This window comes from Hakea prostrata, chromosome 1 (genome assembly GCF_041222555.1).
Source record: "Hakea prostrata isolate BN-2017 chromosome 1, UWA_Hpros_2, whole genome shotgun sequence".
In the NCBI taxonomy this organism is placed as follows: Eukaryota; Viridiplantae; Streptophyta; class Magnoliopsida; order Proteales; family Proteaceae; genus Hakea; species Hakea prostrata.
In genome coordinates this window covers 76,492,807-76,509,159 of record NC_142600.1, presented here as the reverse complement: position 1 = coordinate 76,509,159, position 16,353 = coordinate 76,492,807, and the positions used below count along the sequence as shown (strand labels likewise).

The 16,353-nt window shown below is 37.9% G+C and overlaps 1 protein-coding gene across 1 annotated transcript; it reads left to right on the top strand.

The window, feature by feature from the left end:
- The first annotated feature begins 1,127 nt into the window (after positions 1-1,127).
- Positions 1,128-13,638, top strand: LOC149030175 (uncharacterized). The gene is made up of 5 exons (XM_089142493.1): positions 1,128-1,273; positions 10,375-10,636; positions 10,729-10,925; positions 11,861-12,048; positions 12,424-13,638. Exons 1-5 carry the CDS (start codon positions 1,179-1,181, stop codon positions 12,708-12,710), a joined length of 1,029 nt encoding a protein of 342 aa, XP_088998619.1. The 5' UTR covers positions 1,128-1,178; the 3' UTR covers positions 12,711-13,638.
- The last annotated feature ends 2,715 nt before the right edge of the window (positions 13,639-16,353 follow it).

The following is a 16,353-nucleotide window of genomic DNA, read 5'->3' as shown; positions in this document are numbered from 1 at the left end:
GAAGACTGTATTAATATCATAGAACTAATGACCCATAGGCCTAGGGGATGGGGATGGGGTTGGGGAAAATGTATTGACTATGGAGGGACGGAGATTTAAACCTAAGACCTGTTGTAAATATGTTTAAAACTTATTAATGTTATTTTATACAAATATATGTTTTCATTGTGTCTTTTATCCATGGTTTTATTTAGTCCCACATCGGGTTGAGAGGATCTGATTATATGGTTTATATATAATAAGAGTCTATGTATTATTAATTTGTGTAACACGAACCAAGCCTGAATCCTGTTGTGACCCTGCCATAATTATATAGATAATACTAATAACCCTGTATGTTGGACACATTTTGTCATGGGCCTTTGGAAAGCCCATTAGGGAGGCACTCTCTTGTAGGGAGGTTAGATCCTTCACAAAGAGAGGTGACCTTATCCTTTCACCCATAGTCTTTGGGGCTTTATATAAACCCATTTTCGTATTCACTCTTTACACTGAATTTCCTCCTCTTTCTTTCTCTCTCTCTCCCTGTTGTTGTTTTGTCAAGTAGTGAACATTACCTAATACACCTTAAGTAACCTTTCTGGGGTGCAACCTTAAAGGATTCCTCAACAACGTTTCAACAAGACCTTCTTGGCCTTACTGCATCTATATAAGAGGTTACTACTCCTTATATGGGTGGGTTGTTTTAGTCATTACACGGTTCAATGTGGGGGTAAAATTTGAAATATATAAATAAGAAATAATGAAGAGTAATATCCGTAGTAATAAGGGGCTGGCTGAAAATTTTATACCTCATTTGGGGGCGCTGAAAATTTTCTCGTTTTATTTTATTTTTTCAAATTTCTATTTTTGTTTTTCTTTTAAAGAAAAACCAGGGACATGCTTGGCAAGCGTGAGTGTTGAATTTTGGGCTCGTCCTGTACAGCGCATCCCAGTGTTCCTCTTCTTAGGCTGCGTTCTTAGGGCTTTGAGTTTTGTTTTGGTGTTTCCAAGTTCTGCTTCCTTTATTCAATTCCCAAAATGAAACTTTTCCTCATTGTGTTACAATGGAATCGAAGAAGTTACTACAGCTGACTGATTGCCCATTCTCCATCTTGTATCATATTCTCTTGCTGTTGACGCGCTTCTGGTGATTTGGTTTCTCTAGTTTCCGAGTTATCTTTTCTTTTTCGATTATAATGGCAGATCGTTTTTGGATTCTCTTTTTCGCGGCGTTTCATTGTCTCATTGGAGTTATTGACGCTAGTGCTGGTGATGCAGATCCAGTTTACCGGTAAGTGTTTTCATTTTTCTCTTTTGATGGTGTATTGACCAGTTTGGATTCAGTTAGTTTGGGCATGTCATTCTTGTGCTCTACTTTCTTGGAACCTGGTTTGGGTTTCAGATTCGTCTTGAGTACTGGATTTCAAGCTTAATCAACGGACAAATTATATTGTTGCGTGAGAGGGGAAGGAAATCAGTAAAAACCATTGCTTTTAGCTTTCGAGCTAGAATATGGTTTATATTAATCAAAGATAATCGTGGCTTTTGCCATTCATTGTTGGAATTAACACATGGGCAGAAAGTATAAGACTATAGAATTAATGAAATAAAACTTATCTGATTTAGTTGAATACATATCTTTGTAGAAGTTGAAGAAGTAATCGATAACACCACTATGCATCCATATGTCGCAGAAGAAACAATACAATAATAGCAACAAGAACTCGAACAGGGTGAGTTGAGGTGTACAGAGCAATAGTTTTCCTTAAGGTATTTGAGTGCCCCTATAATGTAGATTGGGTTTGACTTTGGCGTCCTCACCTCCAAGATACAACAACTCCTTAGTCTCAATACAACAACTCCTTAGTCTCAATGGCATGCACTCCAAAGGAATCTATTTGCAAAGAACGTCCGAAGGTAGTACTCACAAACTTGTCCGCAAAACACACACTTTGATGGAAAACCAAGAGAGGGATCAACTCCTCTTTTTATATAGAAGAGGAAGAGACACATACGAAGGGTTATCTCCAAATGATATGCCCCAAATCATGTTTGTTCCCTTAAGGCTTATTTGTTAGCCATTCAAACAAGACTTTCCATGGAATATCCATTGGCTATTTAGGTATCTAAAAGTAATAACATCACCTCTAACCCTTCATTGTAAAACAAATAAATATTTTAAATTTCACAATTTAAAAAAAAAAGGGCGTACCCAGTGCCGAAGCTCCCACACTGTGGGGTCTAGGGAAGGGACTTTCTAGGCAGCCTTACCCCTGCTGCTTTTTGCAGAGAGGCTGATTTGAACCCGCGACCTCCAGCGCACAATGGAGAGACTCCACCATTGCGCCAGGCCCGCCCTTCAAATTTCACAATTTAAAAAGAAATTAAAATTCCAACAATCCCCCATAGATTCAAAATACTAACAAAACAAAAACATAGAGTTTGTGAGTAAATTTAGACTTAGTAGGACATGTCGTTAGAGGTGTCTTCCGGATTTGAACTTACATTAGGTCTAATGAACTATGCTACAGAGTAACGGTGCAGTCAGACTTCTTGAACCTTGCCTCTTTGGTGTAGTTGGCTAGCTCAATATCCATATCCTACTAGTTGATGTATGGACATTCCGAAATAATTAAACGGGACATTCTAGGCCGTATCCCCTATCTTGGTCTCATGAATGTTAAAAGAGTTTGCACTCTTATTGAGGGCGGCCACACCTTCTATACTCCCTTAGGTTAGCCGATGTGTGCCATAGTTAACACCCCCCCTCATTTTGTAGGATTAGGCTAATTAAGATCCCCTTGCTCAACCTCTTATGTTGTGGTAGTACTACTTTACCATCAAACTAGAATGAACAAAATAATAGTAGTACTAAACATGTCCCCTGGTGTTTTCGTTTTTACCCTTCAAACCTAATTGAGGAATATAACCTCTTCGCATAGGTAGGGTGTCCATCATAAGGCATATGACGCAGGCCTTTGGGCATTCCTTTAGATGACATCACAATAGTGATCCAAGGCTTCACATAACTTCTAGTTAAATAATTTCTTTGACTACACATTAATAGTGCTACTTTGTAAGCCTTATTAGACATATGTATTTAAACTATAATGTCACTTCATTGAAAGATTATATGCATTCAAGACATAATATTTTTATGCCTCTACTGATCATGCCATTTACTTTCATGTAAATAGTTTTCTAATTCAGAGATGAGCATCACCTCACATATAGCATTCAAAGCCATAATCTAGTTAGTAATAATTGGTGGAACCTATATTATTGATTCAAAAATCAACTCCAACCACAAGTGTATATACGTTTTATCTGTAAATAAAGGGGGTGCCTCAAATGCATATGAAGCATCTAGCATCTTCTTTCCAATAAAGCATCTGATATTGCTTCCAAGTAAAAGTGAACCATTTTACTAGAGTTGTCTCTTTAAGAAGAGACTCAACATGAAAATTATATATGCATTTTCAAGAAGAATATGAGCCCTCAGAATTTAGGTTTGTCAGATTAATATAATATATTATTAGTATGTCTTTTTGTGTAATTACAACCCCCATTATCATACTAATTTACCCATATCATCTAACTATACACTCACATCCATCATGTAGTGTGCATCACATGGAAACGAGAACTCTTATAAACAAATTCAGAATAATAAACCAAGCAAATAACTATCTCATTTGCACACTTTCCAAGTGGAGTGACAAGTCCACTTAACAGATTTCTTGAGAAAGGTGATTTTAATCGTACTCTCAATGATCCTACCGACAACATCATAGATCCCATCTGGACTATATGAGTATGTGTATTAATACCTGATTTTTAGACCATGACTACCGTCTTGTAGTACTGGCAGTTGTGGAAGAACAAGCCCAACATTGTTGTTACAAGCAGTGGATGTTTGCTAGAAAAAATCCAAGACCAACAGCCTGGACAATGTAACCTATGGACCCACGAAGCAAACGAGAAGCAATGCTCATCCTACCCGTTCCATTGCTTTAGAGGAAACTGTCCAGGCATGTTGGTGCCTCTTTTGTATACTTGCAGGGGCCATATGACCATGCAGTAATCTCTTTCCCAAAATTAAAAGAAGCGCTTAGTCTAGAGTCTCCAAACCAAAAATGTCCAATATAGACTTCAATAACTCATGCTACTAGGTCATAGTCTTCCCCTACAACCATCTGAGAGATTGGAACACTAGACTGTGACATCGAGGACAACAAACCTAAATGTAATAGGTATTAACATATAGATGAAAATGAAAGCCACATGCTCCTCTTCAGAACACATAATAGCAAAATCAACCAAAGAAGACTATTGAAGCACTTGAGTTGCAACATTGATCAAGTACCTATGATGCAAGAAATGAGGATTAGTACCATAGATCCCTCCACTCCTGTTTCTAGAAAAATAAAAACAAGAGTATTTTTGTACTCCCAGTGGGCCAACATTAAAAGAAGCTCCTCTGCAAGAGCCACGTGGTCTGACCCTTAACAGGTGAGGTGGCTCAGTTTTACAGCATCATGCAATCAGGCACAAAAGGGCCTAGCCATGTCCTGCAGAGTTCACGTTCTAAGTTTCTAACGCTGTTTGCTCAGTAATGCATATTAATAAAAGAAAATCCTTAAAAGTGCATTGCATTTGGTGATAAATTGGATGTTTCACTCTAGGACAAATCACATTGACATGAAATATCACTTTGTTTGGGGTGGTGGAAGATGGTCGAATATCTTTGCAAAAGATTCATACCAATAACAATGTGACATATATTCTGACAAAGCGTGTTGTGAAGAGAAGTTCATATGGTGCAGAACTTCGCTTGGGCTTGTTGTCACCTTCATAAGGTGACACTTGGCAATGCAGAATTGTGAAGACTATTTTTCAACTAGTGTTCAAGTGGGAGAATGTAGATTGTAGCATTTAATGTGGTTTGTTGGCAACACCTTAGACTTTACCAATCAATACTTTATATCCTTGGACGGCACCGTCCATGGAGCTGTTGATTGAAATGGAAAAACACATGAAGAAATGAGATGCTGAGAGGATTTTCAAGAGACAAAAGGGTTGGTAGCATTCATTAGACGCTGTTCATTTGTTGAAACCTCACCTTTCCTTTGCCTATAAATAAAAGGGTCTCTTCCCCTCAAACCACATCACAATGCATTTGAGGTGTACGGGGTGTGAGGTTGTTAGAGAACAAATTCTTTATTGAGTGGGTTCTCTTCTAAGTCGGGTGGACTATTATCAGTAATGTTTCCTTAGGTATATTACCTTCTAGTATTTTTTTCAATCATTGTGCGTGGAGTGGTGAGGGTAATATTGTTAGAGTGAAATTCTTATTGAGTGGGTCCCACACACAGTGTGAGTGAGGTGTGTCCATTGTAATTTCTCCCTTAGTAGTGGATTGATTCCGTGAGATTGCCTCGTGGACATAGGCCATCATGCCAAACCACGTAAATCGTCGTGTATTTGTTTCTTTGTTATTTCCATTTCCTGCCTTTATTACCGTATCGGTTTTGTACGTATCAATTGGTGCGGGACGAATTTCCGCCACATTTTAGTGATCCTTTGGCCTTTTTTCATGCACTTAAGTTCATTCTGCTTGTTATGGTTTGTTGCTGGCTGAATGTGTAGGAAAAGGGATAAATTGGCATTACTTGTGCTGGTGTGTGCCCACTTTGTGTGTTTGAAAAATCTCATATTTTCACTGACTATACATTTCGTGTCTGCTAATTTCTTCCTGAATAACAAATCCTCAATGACGTTTCTAAATTGTATGATTATTTTTTATGTTGTATTTGTGGTATAACATGATTGGTTAAACATTCAAAATACACTGAATTCTATGGATCTTTCTGAGACTTCGGATCAAGTTTTGTGTTCAGATAAGAGTGAAGCTGACTGGATCTTCTATAGTTCAATTTTCTTAACACAACTTTCAGTTACTAGCAGAACCAAGTTATACTATGATATTGAGAACTTGCTCTGGTTCTGAATGTTTGTGTGTAAAATAGTAACAATTATTTGAAACTTAGTATGATTAGCAGAAGAGATGATAGACATTGATATTTTTATCCAGAGTTGCAAATTGGCATCTTTGCTTGGTACTGTATGATACATTTGGTTAGATTTGTCTATATTATCTATCTGAACTCTGAAGGATGGCTTAATTTATAATTACATAGTGGGTTCCACCATAACATGAATCCCAACTCCTTTGGCCTGAAATTCAACTTTGATTGCATATCTTAAAGACCCTTGAGCAAGAAGCACTGGCTCAAGGATTGTTCATGGGTGATCTAAAGAGTAAGTGTATTACTGATTCTGGTACTGCTGTAAAGTTTCAAACCTTGCAGATGGCATGTAGATTATTGTCTGTCCTTCACTATAAGTGCAAACATAATTATTTATGGGTGTGAAGAGTGGTTCTTAGGCATGACAGAGTCGTACTCAAGCAGATATGGTCATCAAGTAGAATGTGGTAGTGAGCATTAGCCATTAGTTGTTTATTTAAAAGAAGCACATCCAGCGGATTTTGATGTTGTCATATGGAATATGGTGATTAATTGACTGAATATGCAAATTGAAGAGTTGTACATAAAGCTGGAATGCAATTGAAGAATATAGCGTTTTCACCTGAAAAAAGAGGAAATTCATGGAGCAGAATTGAAGCAGATGATCTTTATTTTCATGTTTTGGATGGGCGTACTATAGTAGAGCCTTACAAAATGATTTTAACATACATGTCTATTTGCCTCAAGTGGTGTTAATTTGACAATTGTTGTGCTTTTATGTAAATTACGCAGTCTTGGTGTATGACAATATTTGGGGAGAATAGGTCCTACAGAGGTCCTCATTGTTTCTCTTGATCTTTTGCTGAAAAAGTAAGTTTACCGTCATTCCTTAAATGATTACTCGTGGGGGTGGGATTTCAAATCTACTGATTCTAGTTCACTCCACTTCAGAGAGATTTTGTTTTCTTCCCCTCCCCCAATAGAGGGAAGCATACCTGAAATACTAGTCATATGGTCAGAACTCAGAAGTACCTAAATCAATGATCAAAAGGCAAGAGATGGAAGAGAGACAGACTGTTGTATTACCTGTCTGTAAGTGATAGTGAATGGTTGTGATTGAGTTGCCTAGAACTGGGTGTACTGAATATAATCCTTGTCAGACATATATATAGTTTTACCCTTAGATGGCAAGTTTAATCTGTCCTTGAAGATTGATAGACCCTTGAGAATTAGTATTGGGTTTTTTTTTTTTTTTTTTTTTTTTGGAAGGCCCAATGATCACGAGTACCTCCAGAATCTGATACACTAGTAGAACCACGGTTTACGAGTGAAGAAAGCCAAGGGTGGAAGTATCAATGGGTGTAGCATCATTTATATTTTATATAGAAACATAGAGAACTCGTAAAAAAGTGTTAGTGTAGCCACTTTATCTCCACCAAGGATTGGCAATACTTGGAAGTATGGAATTGAGTTCATAGCCTTTCCCAAGTCCGTATAAAAATCCCATAACAGCAAGTTGCTCACATTGGTTCTACATCCGGTTGAAGTTGACAAATTTATTGGGTCAAAGGGTTTACCCTTTTGATCAAGCCTGTTAAATTCTTGTGATTACCTCATAAGTGTGGGAAAGGTTGTTTTATCCTGAATACAAGATATTTAAGTAGTCCCAGAATTGTTTAACTGAATCAATATGTGTAGCTAAATCCACAATATGTCTATCACTAGAATTCACCATCTGTCTTAAAATAAGAGCATTGACAGCCTCTCATGTAGGATCATCAGTAGCAGAGGTCATGGTCAAGTGATCTTGCTGCCTGCTTCCAACGATTACAACTCTCACAATTTTCTTTCATTTGTGGAAGTTTCCAGCCCCTCCAAGTTTGTGTCCAATGAGGTGATGAGAGGAAGAGGTTACCACCTTTGTTATACTACCTTTAGTTTCATCTTTGGTTTCAACCATTCAGGTACGATAGTATATATTTTATGCTAAGAAATTCATTCCAGAAAGCAGAGAAAAATCAATCCAAAGAAGAAACAGATAGCAGCAACTCCAATATCAACAAAAACAAACCCAATCAACCACACAACTTCTGGTCCTTGAAGGGAGCTTCTAAAACAAAAATCTTTTAATTATTCATAATCAGAAGATGAAATTGCAGAATAAAATCTGGACAGGAGGATCTCACTATTTTCACCAATCTGAGAAGAAGAAAAAATCTTCCAGAAGAGGAGGATACTAACCTTCAACTGAAAGGAATCATAAGCTGTGGAAATAATTTTTTCTAACTGAAAAAGAAGCTTTAATCTGACTTCTTTTTTGTTTTTGTTTTGTTTTGCTTCTTTTTTGTTTGTTTGATTGTTTTTGGTGAATAAGCTATCATTACCAAGAACCCTGGATGCAAAGAAAGAATGTACAAAGGGAAAAAGGGGTATGGGCCTATGGGGAGACCAGCCTTTATCAGGAAGGCTGGTAAGAGGAAGTGAGACCCTAGGTAAGAACAATGAGCCTGCTCCTTGGGGTGGGGGGAGGGTGGGAAGCAACTTTAGTCTAGTAGAGACATCAAAGTGGATGGCTTTCCGAACCATGTCCAAGGATCTAGAGTTGGAAATCCATCTCTGAAGGTTGCATTCCCACCATAAGTGCTGCTTTCCCTTAATCGAAAATAGAAGAAGACCTTAAAATAACTTCAAAGAGATCTTCGGCTGAATGTAGATTGAACTCTGAGTAATAATACAAACAAGATGAAGAACTTGTAGTAGCTTTTATCACCTTATCTTTGATATCATGTAAGGGGAAAGAAAAACAGAGGTAGGAAGAAGAGCAAGAGATTTGATAACAGCCAAGGAGGCCTGAAGTCAGCTTGTGAGTAGTAGTTCCAAAGAGCACATATTGAATAGAATAACCAAGCAGCGTAGCACCTCAGAAGGAAAACATAGAAAACATAAAAAGGAAACAAACTTAGGGGCTAAGCCTTGTGCTAATCGTGAAACTCCTCTACTTTTCCCTTTTTGCCCCTAATAAATTATTCTAACGTTTACTTATATTTTGTTCTAAAAAAAGGATGTGTGGAAAAAATGGTTTACCTTCAAGCTTGAATCTTCAAATAAAAGGTGTGGATGTGTTGTTTGCGGATGATAAATCCTGAATCCAAGTGAAAAACAAATAATGATGGGTAACAAATCAGAGTTCTTAGGCAAAATATGGTTGTTGGAGTTGAAACCTGTGATTCTTCAGAGCTATTGAACAAAATGTTTGAAATATCACACCGATAAGTTACTTTTAAGCAATTGGTTCAACCAATTTTGACCAAAACTGATAGAAACACTCAAAACACCGAAATATGGGTTGAAATGGACAAATTTTGGTATAAAAGCAGGTAAAATGTAGTATCGTGGTATAGTTTCGTCTCCATTTCTTGTGAAACTTGCTATAGACAATGTTGTCACTTGTCACAAGGTTGTGTGCTCAGTATCAATTCACATGGTGTTGCCAAAATGTAGGATAAAATTTTGAGGAAGAAAAGATAGAGTTTTGACAGAGGGTTGAAGATGGTGGAAAATTGTCAAGAAAAAGTACTGACAGCTAGTTATACAAGGGGATAAGTTTGAGTTGGATTGCTGAATTTTGACAGATGACCAGCAATATCAAAGTGTACTTTTCTGATCCAACCGATCACTCATCCTAGTGGATGTATCTATTTTTTGTTCAACTCAATCGAAACAATCATCAAAAAAGTTAACAGTTGAAAATCATGATACTACTCAGACCTCCTGGTAGCTATGGGTTAAATTGAAAAGAGAGAGGAGGGAGTCACTTTTGGATTCAGTTACTTTGGTTGTCACTCTTGCGCCTACTTGCTCGTATCTGGTTTAAGTTTCAAGTTTGCTATGAATCATGGATTTCAATCTAAATTAGTGAAGAAACTCTACACTTGTGTGAGAATTCAGTAAAAATTCAGTTGTTGCTCTTTCTCTCTCACCCAAATCCTCCCCCCCTCCTGCCCCCTTCCCTGATTTTTGAGTTAATAGTATTGGATACATTAAGCAAAAAAAGTGTTCACAGGCTTCTCCATTGTGACCAAGTGGTCATGGGTTTGAGCCTTTGTGATAGCAAGTGTAAAGACTGTATACATTATGACCTTTTGAGGCTGATGCACCTGCTATCCCCTTTCCCTCTTTCTTCCTCCCTTTTTTTTTTCTTGTCCTTTGAGCAGAAGATGTTTACATTCATTTTGTTTGGCTGCTCTGATATTTTTGCCGTGAAGGCTGGCTCCTCCGTAAGCTGGGTTTGCATTTAACAATCTGATTGTTTCTTGGGCTTATAATGATGGTGTTGATTCGGTAATTTATCTTGCCATTCCAGGGCTTGTATAGGGCAGTGCGAGAAGAGTGGTTGTGTGGCAGACAATTGCTTTCAGAACTGCAGATTCTCATCCAATGGTGTCCCTGTTGATGGCTCCTGGTACATGCAGGAACCACTTTACTGGCAGTGGAAGCAGTGGGATTGCCAAAGTGACTGTCGGTATTACTGCATGGTTAGTAGAGAGAAAGAAAGGGAGATGGCTGGCCATGAACCTGTTAAATATCATGGGAAATGGCCCTTCAAGCGTATCTTTGGATTACAGGTTCGTCAATTGTCATGCTGCTAAGTTCTTATTTTTCCACTAAGGTGCTGGATGATTTCTTTTTGCTATCTGTTTATCTGTTGTGTTCTCAGGAGCCTGCTTCAGTGGTATTTTCTGTTTTGAACCTTGCGGTGCAATTTCATGGTTGGCTGTCCTTTTTTATCCTGCTGTACTACAAATTGCCTCTGAAGCAGAGTAAAAGAACTTACTATGAATATACTGGCTTGTGGCATATTTATGGACTCTTGTCAATGAACTCGTGGTTCTGGAGTGCTGTTTTTCACAGTCGGTAAGGTTCGTCTTTTACTCATTATGCCCCACCCCAAATTTTGTATGCTATTTGGAAGGGTAAGCTAAAAGAGGACAGAACTCAGCCCAACAGTAAGGCTGCCTCATTGTTGGCCTAGTGCTTGTTGACTGGAGTCAGAAGCAGCCTTTTTTTATTAAGTAGGGTTTGGCTGTGTACGTTATAATCCGCCATAGGTCCATCAGTGGCAAAAGCCTGGTGTACTGAGTCTGCCCTTTTCTTGTTTTGAAGGGAAAGCCAGATACCAAGGTATGGGCTTCTTCCTTGTATGTTCTGAGCCTAACAATTGGACACTTCATATTGGTAAACTTAGTGTAGTAAAAATGAGGATGCTAAGATAGATGAGTTGGCAAAACTAGGAAGGATAAGTTAAGGAATGATCATATTAGAGCTGGCTTGGGAATAACTTAAAGAAAGTCGATTGAGATGCCACAACCGTGTTCAAGCGAGGCCTTTAAATTCCCCAGTTTAAAGAAGTGAGTTAATTCAGATCGAAGGAACTAGAAGAGCTAGGGGCAGATCTTAAATAACCTTAGGAGGAGTGGTGGGGAAGGATATGCTTGGCTTAGGCCTTGAATCTAGTATGACCTCAAGTAGAGTTGATTGGAAGCAAGGATCCGTGTAACGAACCCCATTTAGGTGGGATAAGGCTTGTTGTATTGCCTCTTTGTAAAACAATACTGATTTCAATGTGGATCAACTAATTCTATCCTCCAGTCTGTACTTTCAACATCATCAGTCAGTTGCATTGTAGGGCTATGTTAACCATCAAACCTGCTGCTTTAATACATCACTATGGGTAGGACATACGTAGAAATTGACATCAGTTTTAAGAGTTTTTCTTTCTTTCTTTTGTTATTTATGTAATTTTATTTTTTATTTCTTGTCATCCTTACTGAATATTTAATCATGCACAGAGACGTCGATCTAACTGAAAAGTTGGATTACTGTTCCGTGGTGGCATTACTAGGGTATACACTACTCCTGGCCATCTTACAAACTTTTAGTGTGAAGGACGAGGCTTCACGAGTGATGATTGCTGCTCCACTAATTGCATTTGTGACTACCCATATACTATATCTCAACTTCTATAAGTTTGACTATGGTAAGTATTTTCTTCTCCTGCTGAAGTTTTGAGAAATTGAAGATGTGCTATTAATTAGTTTTTGAGTCTTGAAATCTAAGGTTTTTGGAATACTGAAGCTCTTTTCCACATCTTTGTGAGGCATGTGGTTCCTTTTATATTGATCATATTCCCTTTTAGTGGGAACAAAGTATATCAGCTACTTTTTCCCTGTCACATGTTTTAAAATTGTGGCGCAGTATTGCCAATATTCTTCTTTGTCTAAACTCTTGAAACTTGTCGCCTTAAATCCAGATCCTTGTATACAAAATTTCTTGGTAAATAGACTGTTTATGTTGTAAACAATGTGAATTCTTGTACTTGTGGTAGGCGTGTTAATTTCTGGAAATCTGGCAGGACTAAACATGAAGGTCTGCATTGCAATGGGTGTAGCCCAGCTTCTACTGTGGGCAATCTGGGCAGGAATCACACGCCATCCATCACGGTGGAAGCTGTGGGTGGTCGTCGTGGGAGGAGGCTTTGCCATGTTGTTGGAGGTATATGACTTCCCTCCCTATTGGGGATACCTGGATGCCCATTCCCTCTGGCATGCCTCCACCATCCCACTTAGCTACCTTTGGTGGAGCTTCATCAGAGATGATGCAGAGTACAGAACCATGAACCTTGTGAAGAAGGCAAAATAGGTAATGCTGTCCGACCTAATGTATGCAGTGATGAGAGAGATTAAAAGTGGATGGTATACTGTTATGCCACGATGATGACTTTCTTGCTTTATTGTAGTACTTGAAGTTTAGAACGCATTTCTTTTTCCTTTCTCCTTTATCATTTTTTTTTTCAGGGTAAAAAAGAAAAAACTGGGTAAGCAAATTTATCCTTTCACTGCCTCTTCCAGCATTTTTGCACAAATGCTGGTAGGTGAATATTTCTTGTGAGAAGACCTTTCAGATTAGAAATTTTGTCCATATTGTGTTTCTGAGAGCCGGTATGTTTTCTGTATTACTTCATATTCTTCTAGCATTTCTTGCCGGAAAGTTTATATTCAGATTTCAGGCTTGTGCAAATCAACATACCTCCTGGAAAGCACCAAGAACAGTCTGGTTTGCTTTATTATGACTAATGATTTCGAACCTAACCACAGTGAATGTCCCATACGTGGCTGTTCCACTGTTATGAATTGAACATCTCTAGCAGAGAAACATTAATTAACAGGTCTCTTACTTACAGGGAAGCTCCTCTGACAATTTTATTGAATTGATTGATGATACTACAACCGTATTAGAAGAAATTTGATGAATACAGCTTCTTTGGGGTCGTTTCTGGTAAGAATGCTGGAATGCAGACTTGCTGCCTGACATGGTCTATACTAATTCTTACCTGTTGCAAACTTGAATCCTTGTCCACTAGGATTCAAACTTGAAAGACTCTGCAATCTGGGACTTCTTTCACTTGAGAACCTCTGTCCTGAAGGGTTGAAGCTTCAAAGCTTTTTCTACACAGATTGTCTTCAACCTTCGGAACCAACTATTGGAAAGCCAAGTGATTGCCAAACTGATCTCATAGTATGAGGTGAATAGTTAGAATTTTCTTGCGGTTAAAGGTGAAGTCCCGTCATAGATTTAGATAATTATATAAAGTTACCCCCTTGAGGATTTAGTTGGGGTGTGCAATAACTATACAAATTTACCCACTTAGGATGTAGTTGGGGCGTGTGTAAACTGATGTCGATGAACTTGTAGATCTAGAAGCAAAAAAAAAAACTGAGGCAATCATAAGGTTGCTTTTGTTTGTTGGAATAAAGGTGGGGCGGGAAAATTCTTGAAAAAAATGTAGATTTCTTACTTTTCTCTTAAATCCCAAAATGGTAGATTGTTTGGTTGCTTGGGGGTGGGAAAGTGGGGGACAAATTTCCTTGAATCAAGAAAACTTGTCTGTTGATGTGGTAACTCAACTTTTCCATCCCAAGCCATTTTAAAACCCTACATATTTGGTGGGACTTTGTGGGAAAGTTGGGAAAAGTAAAAAGTGGGACCTACCACTATTACTTTTTCACAAAACCCTTTTCTTCTCTTTCGTCCCACTACAAATGAGATGCACATGTTTTTTTTCCCACCCCACCTTTGCAAACAAATGCAGCCTAATGATTGCCAAACGAACCTGTGTTAGTGAACACTGAAGGGGCTGGGTTGGTGGGAGCTTCAAGAGGATAGGTCCAATTCTTTATTTCACAATCTCTCTCTCTCTCTCTCTCTCTCTCTCTTCATAGTAATGGAGTCCATTGATATTAGGGCTGCAATTGGGCCGGGCTTTTGCAATCCCAAGCCCAACCCTATATGATATAATTTGAGCTCATTCCCGCCCTAATTGGCCCTAATTGGGTCCGGTCCGTCGGATGGATTGGCCCATTCTCGCCTAATTGGCCCTAATTGGCCCCGGCCCCGATTGGCCTGTCGTTGCCTCGACCTCGATTGGCCCCTAATTGGCCTTGTCCCTAGCTTTAATTGGCCATATCTTTGGTCGTAAATATCAAATGTAAGATATGTGGTAATTAAAATACATATTAAAGTAATTAAATTCTTAAATTCCAAACTCAGTTCTGGAAAATAAAATAGTAAAGATGTCAACAAATAATCCAAAACTTATATTCAATATGTATTTAACTATTTATACCCATTTAGGTTTTAGAGAAATAGAGAAATCAAAATTTCTAGGGTTTTTTAATTTGCTATTCGATGAAAATTATGGTTATTATATGTAAGCTTGAAGGGAAAAAAAAAAGATTTATCTCAATTCTCAATTAATTTATAATTTCTAAGACAATGGTCAAACTTCATTCCAAATTTTCAATTTGTCTTTCCCCCAAGTTTCTCTCTCTCTCTCTCTCTCTCTCTCTCTCTCTCTCTCTCTCTCTCTCTCATTTTGTTTTTTTCTTTGGTTTTTCTCCCGCAACAAAGAGTTAAAATTATTCATGAAATAGAATAAGTAGAGAGAAGAATTGTAATTAAATTTAGGCATATTTGAAAGTCAAGTCAATTATAGATAATGTCACACAAACTCTTTTTATAAACTTAGAAACATCAGAGGTTCAGAATTCAAAAGGAATCTAATAAATGAAAACTTGATCTTCAAAGTCAAGAACTTAAGCCGTAGGTAGGTATGTTTTCATTCACAACTGTTCAATAAATTGATATCTTTATTCAATACAAAAAAAATCATATTCAAAACCTTGTTAACAAGTAAACCGATGATAATTTAGTATAAAAAAAAAATGTATTTTTTTTCATAGTTAAAGAAAATGATGTTTTAGTTACAAACATAGCTATATGTTTTTAATAAATTTTTTTGAAATATCTCAGTAGATTTATTAGATATTCATGATGGGAAGTTGGGGTATAGATTTGTTAGATATTAATTCTTTATGTAATAGTTTTTATCATTTATAATATATTATCTCGCCTTAGTCAAAAAACAAAATCAATATTTTATTGAACTAAAAATGACTTTGTTGGAAAAATAAAAATTACCTTAAAAATAATATAAAAAGTGAATTTATAGTCTAATATGATCAAAGTGACTAAATATCAAAATCAAGACTCATATCAATGTTAGTATGAAGATCAGGGTAAAAATCTAGTACTGTAGTACATGATCATCGTCAAATTAATATTAAGATTAGAGCCAAAATTAGGGTCAGGATCACGGCCAAAATCAAATAGATGCTTATTACACTGGTAATGTGGTTATAATTTATTTTTATTAATTTTCTACAAAACATGATCATGTTTCTAAAATTTGACACGTGTCAAGTATCCACCCATATGTATTATAATTAATTCCTCTCCATGTGGGTGGAGGGTCTAGAGTCTTTAAACTCAAATCAGGGCCAGAATCAGGGTCAGGATCAGGGTTAATATCAGGGCCAAGATCAGGGCCAAAATCTGGGCTAGGATCAGGGCCTTGGTCAGGGCTAAGATTAGAGCCTGGGTCAAAGCCAAGATCAGGGCCAAAATCAGGGCCTGAGTCAGGGCCAAGATCATGGCCAAAATCAGGGCCTGGGTCAGGGCAAAAAATCAGGGACGGGTCAGGATGGGCTGAGCGGGCTAGAGAATAATCCCAAGCCCGCCCTTGGCCCTAGTTCAGGGCCAGAATATTTTGGCCCTAACCCGCCCTTAGAGCCAAAATCTTTAGCCCAAGCCCTATTCGGGCTCAGGGCGGGCTTAGGGCGGGTCAGGGCCGCCAGGGCTAAACTTGCACCCCTAATTGATATATCAAACCCGACTCTGAGTCAAATGGTTGTGAGTGTCATGACAAAACCAGCATAAGCTATGG

What these genes read in the sequence shown, in the direction of transcription:
- LOC149030175 (XM_089142493.1), top strand. Translation starts at nt 1,179, where the DNA reads ATGGCAGATCGTTTTTGGATTCTCTTTTTCGCGGCGTTTCATTGTCTC. An exon ending in AGCGTATCTTTGGATTACAG is followed by an intron (nt 10,637 to 10,728) that starts GTTCGTCAATTG and finishes TTGTGTTCTCAG; the next exon opens with GAGCCTGCTTCAGTGGTATT. An exon ending in CTTCTATAAGTTTGACTATG is followed by an intron (nt 12,049 to 12,423) that starts GTAAGTATTTTC and finishes GAAATCTGGCAG; the next exon opens with GACTAAACATGAAGGTCTGC.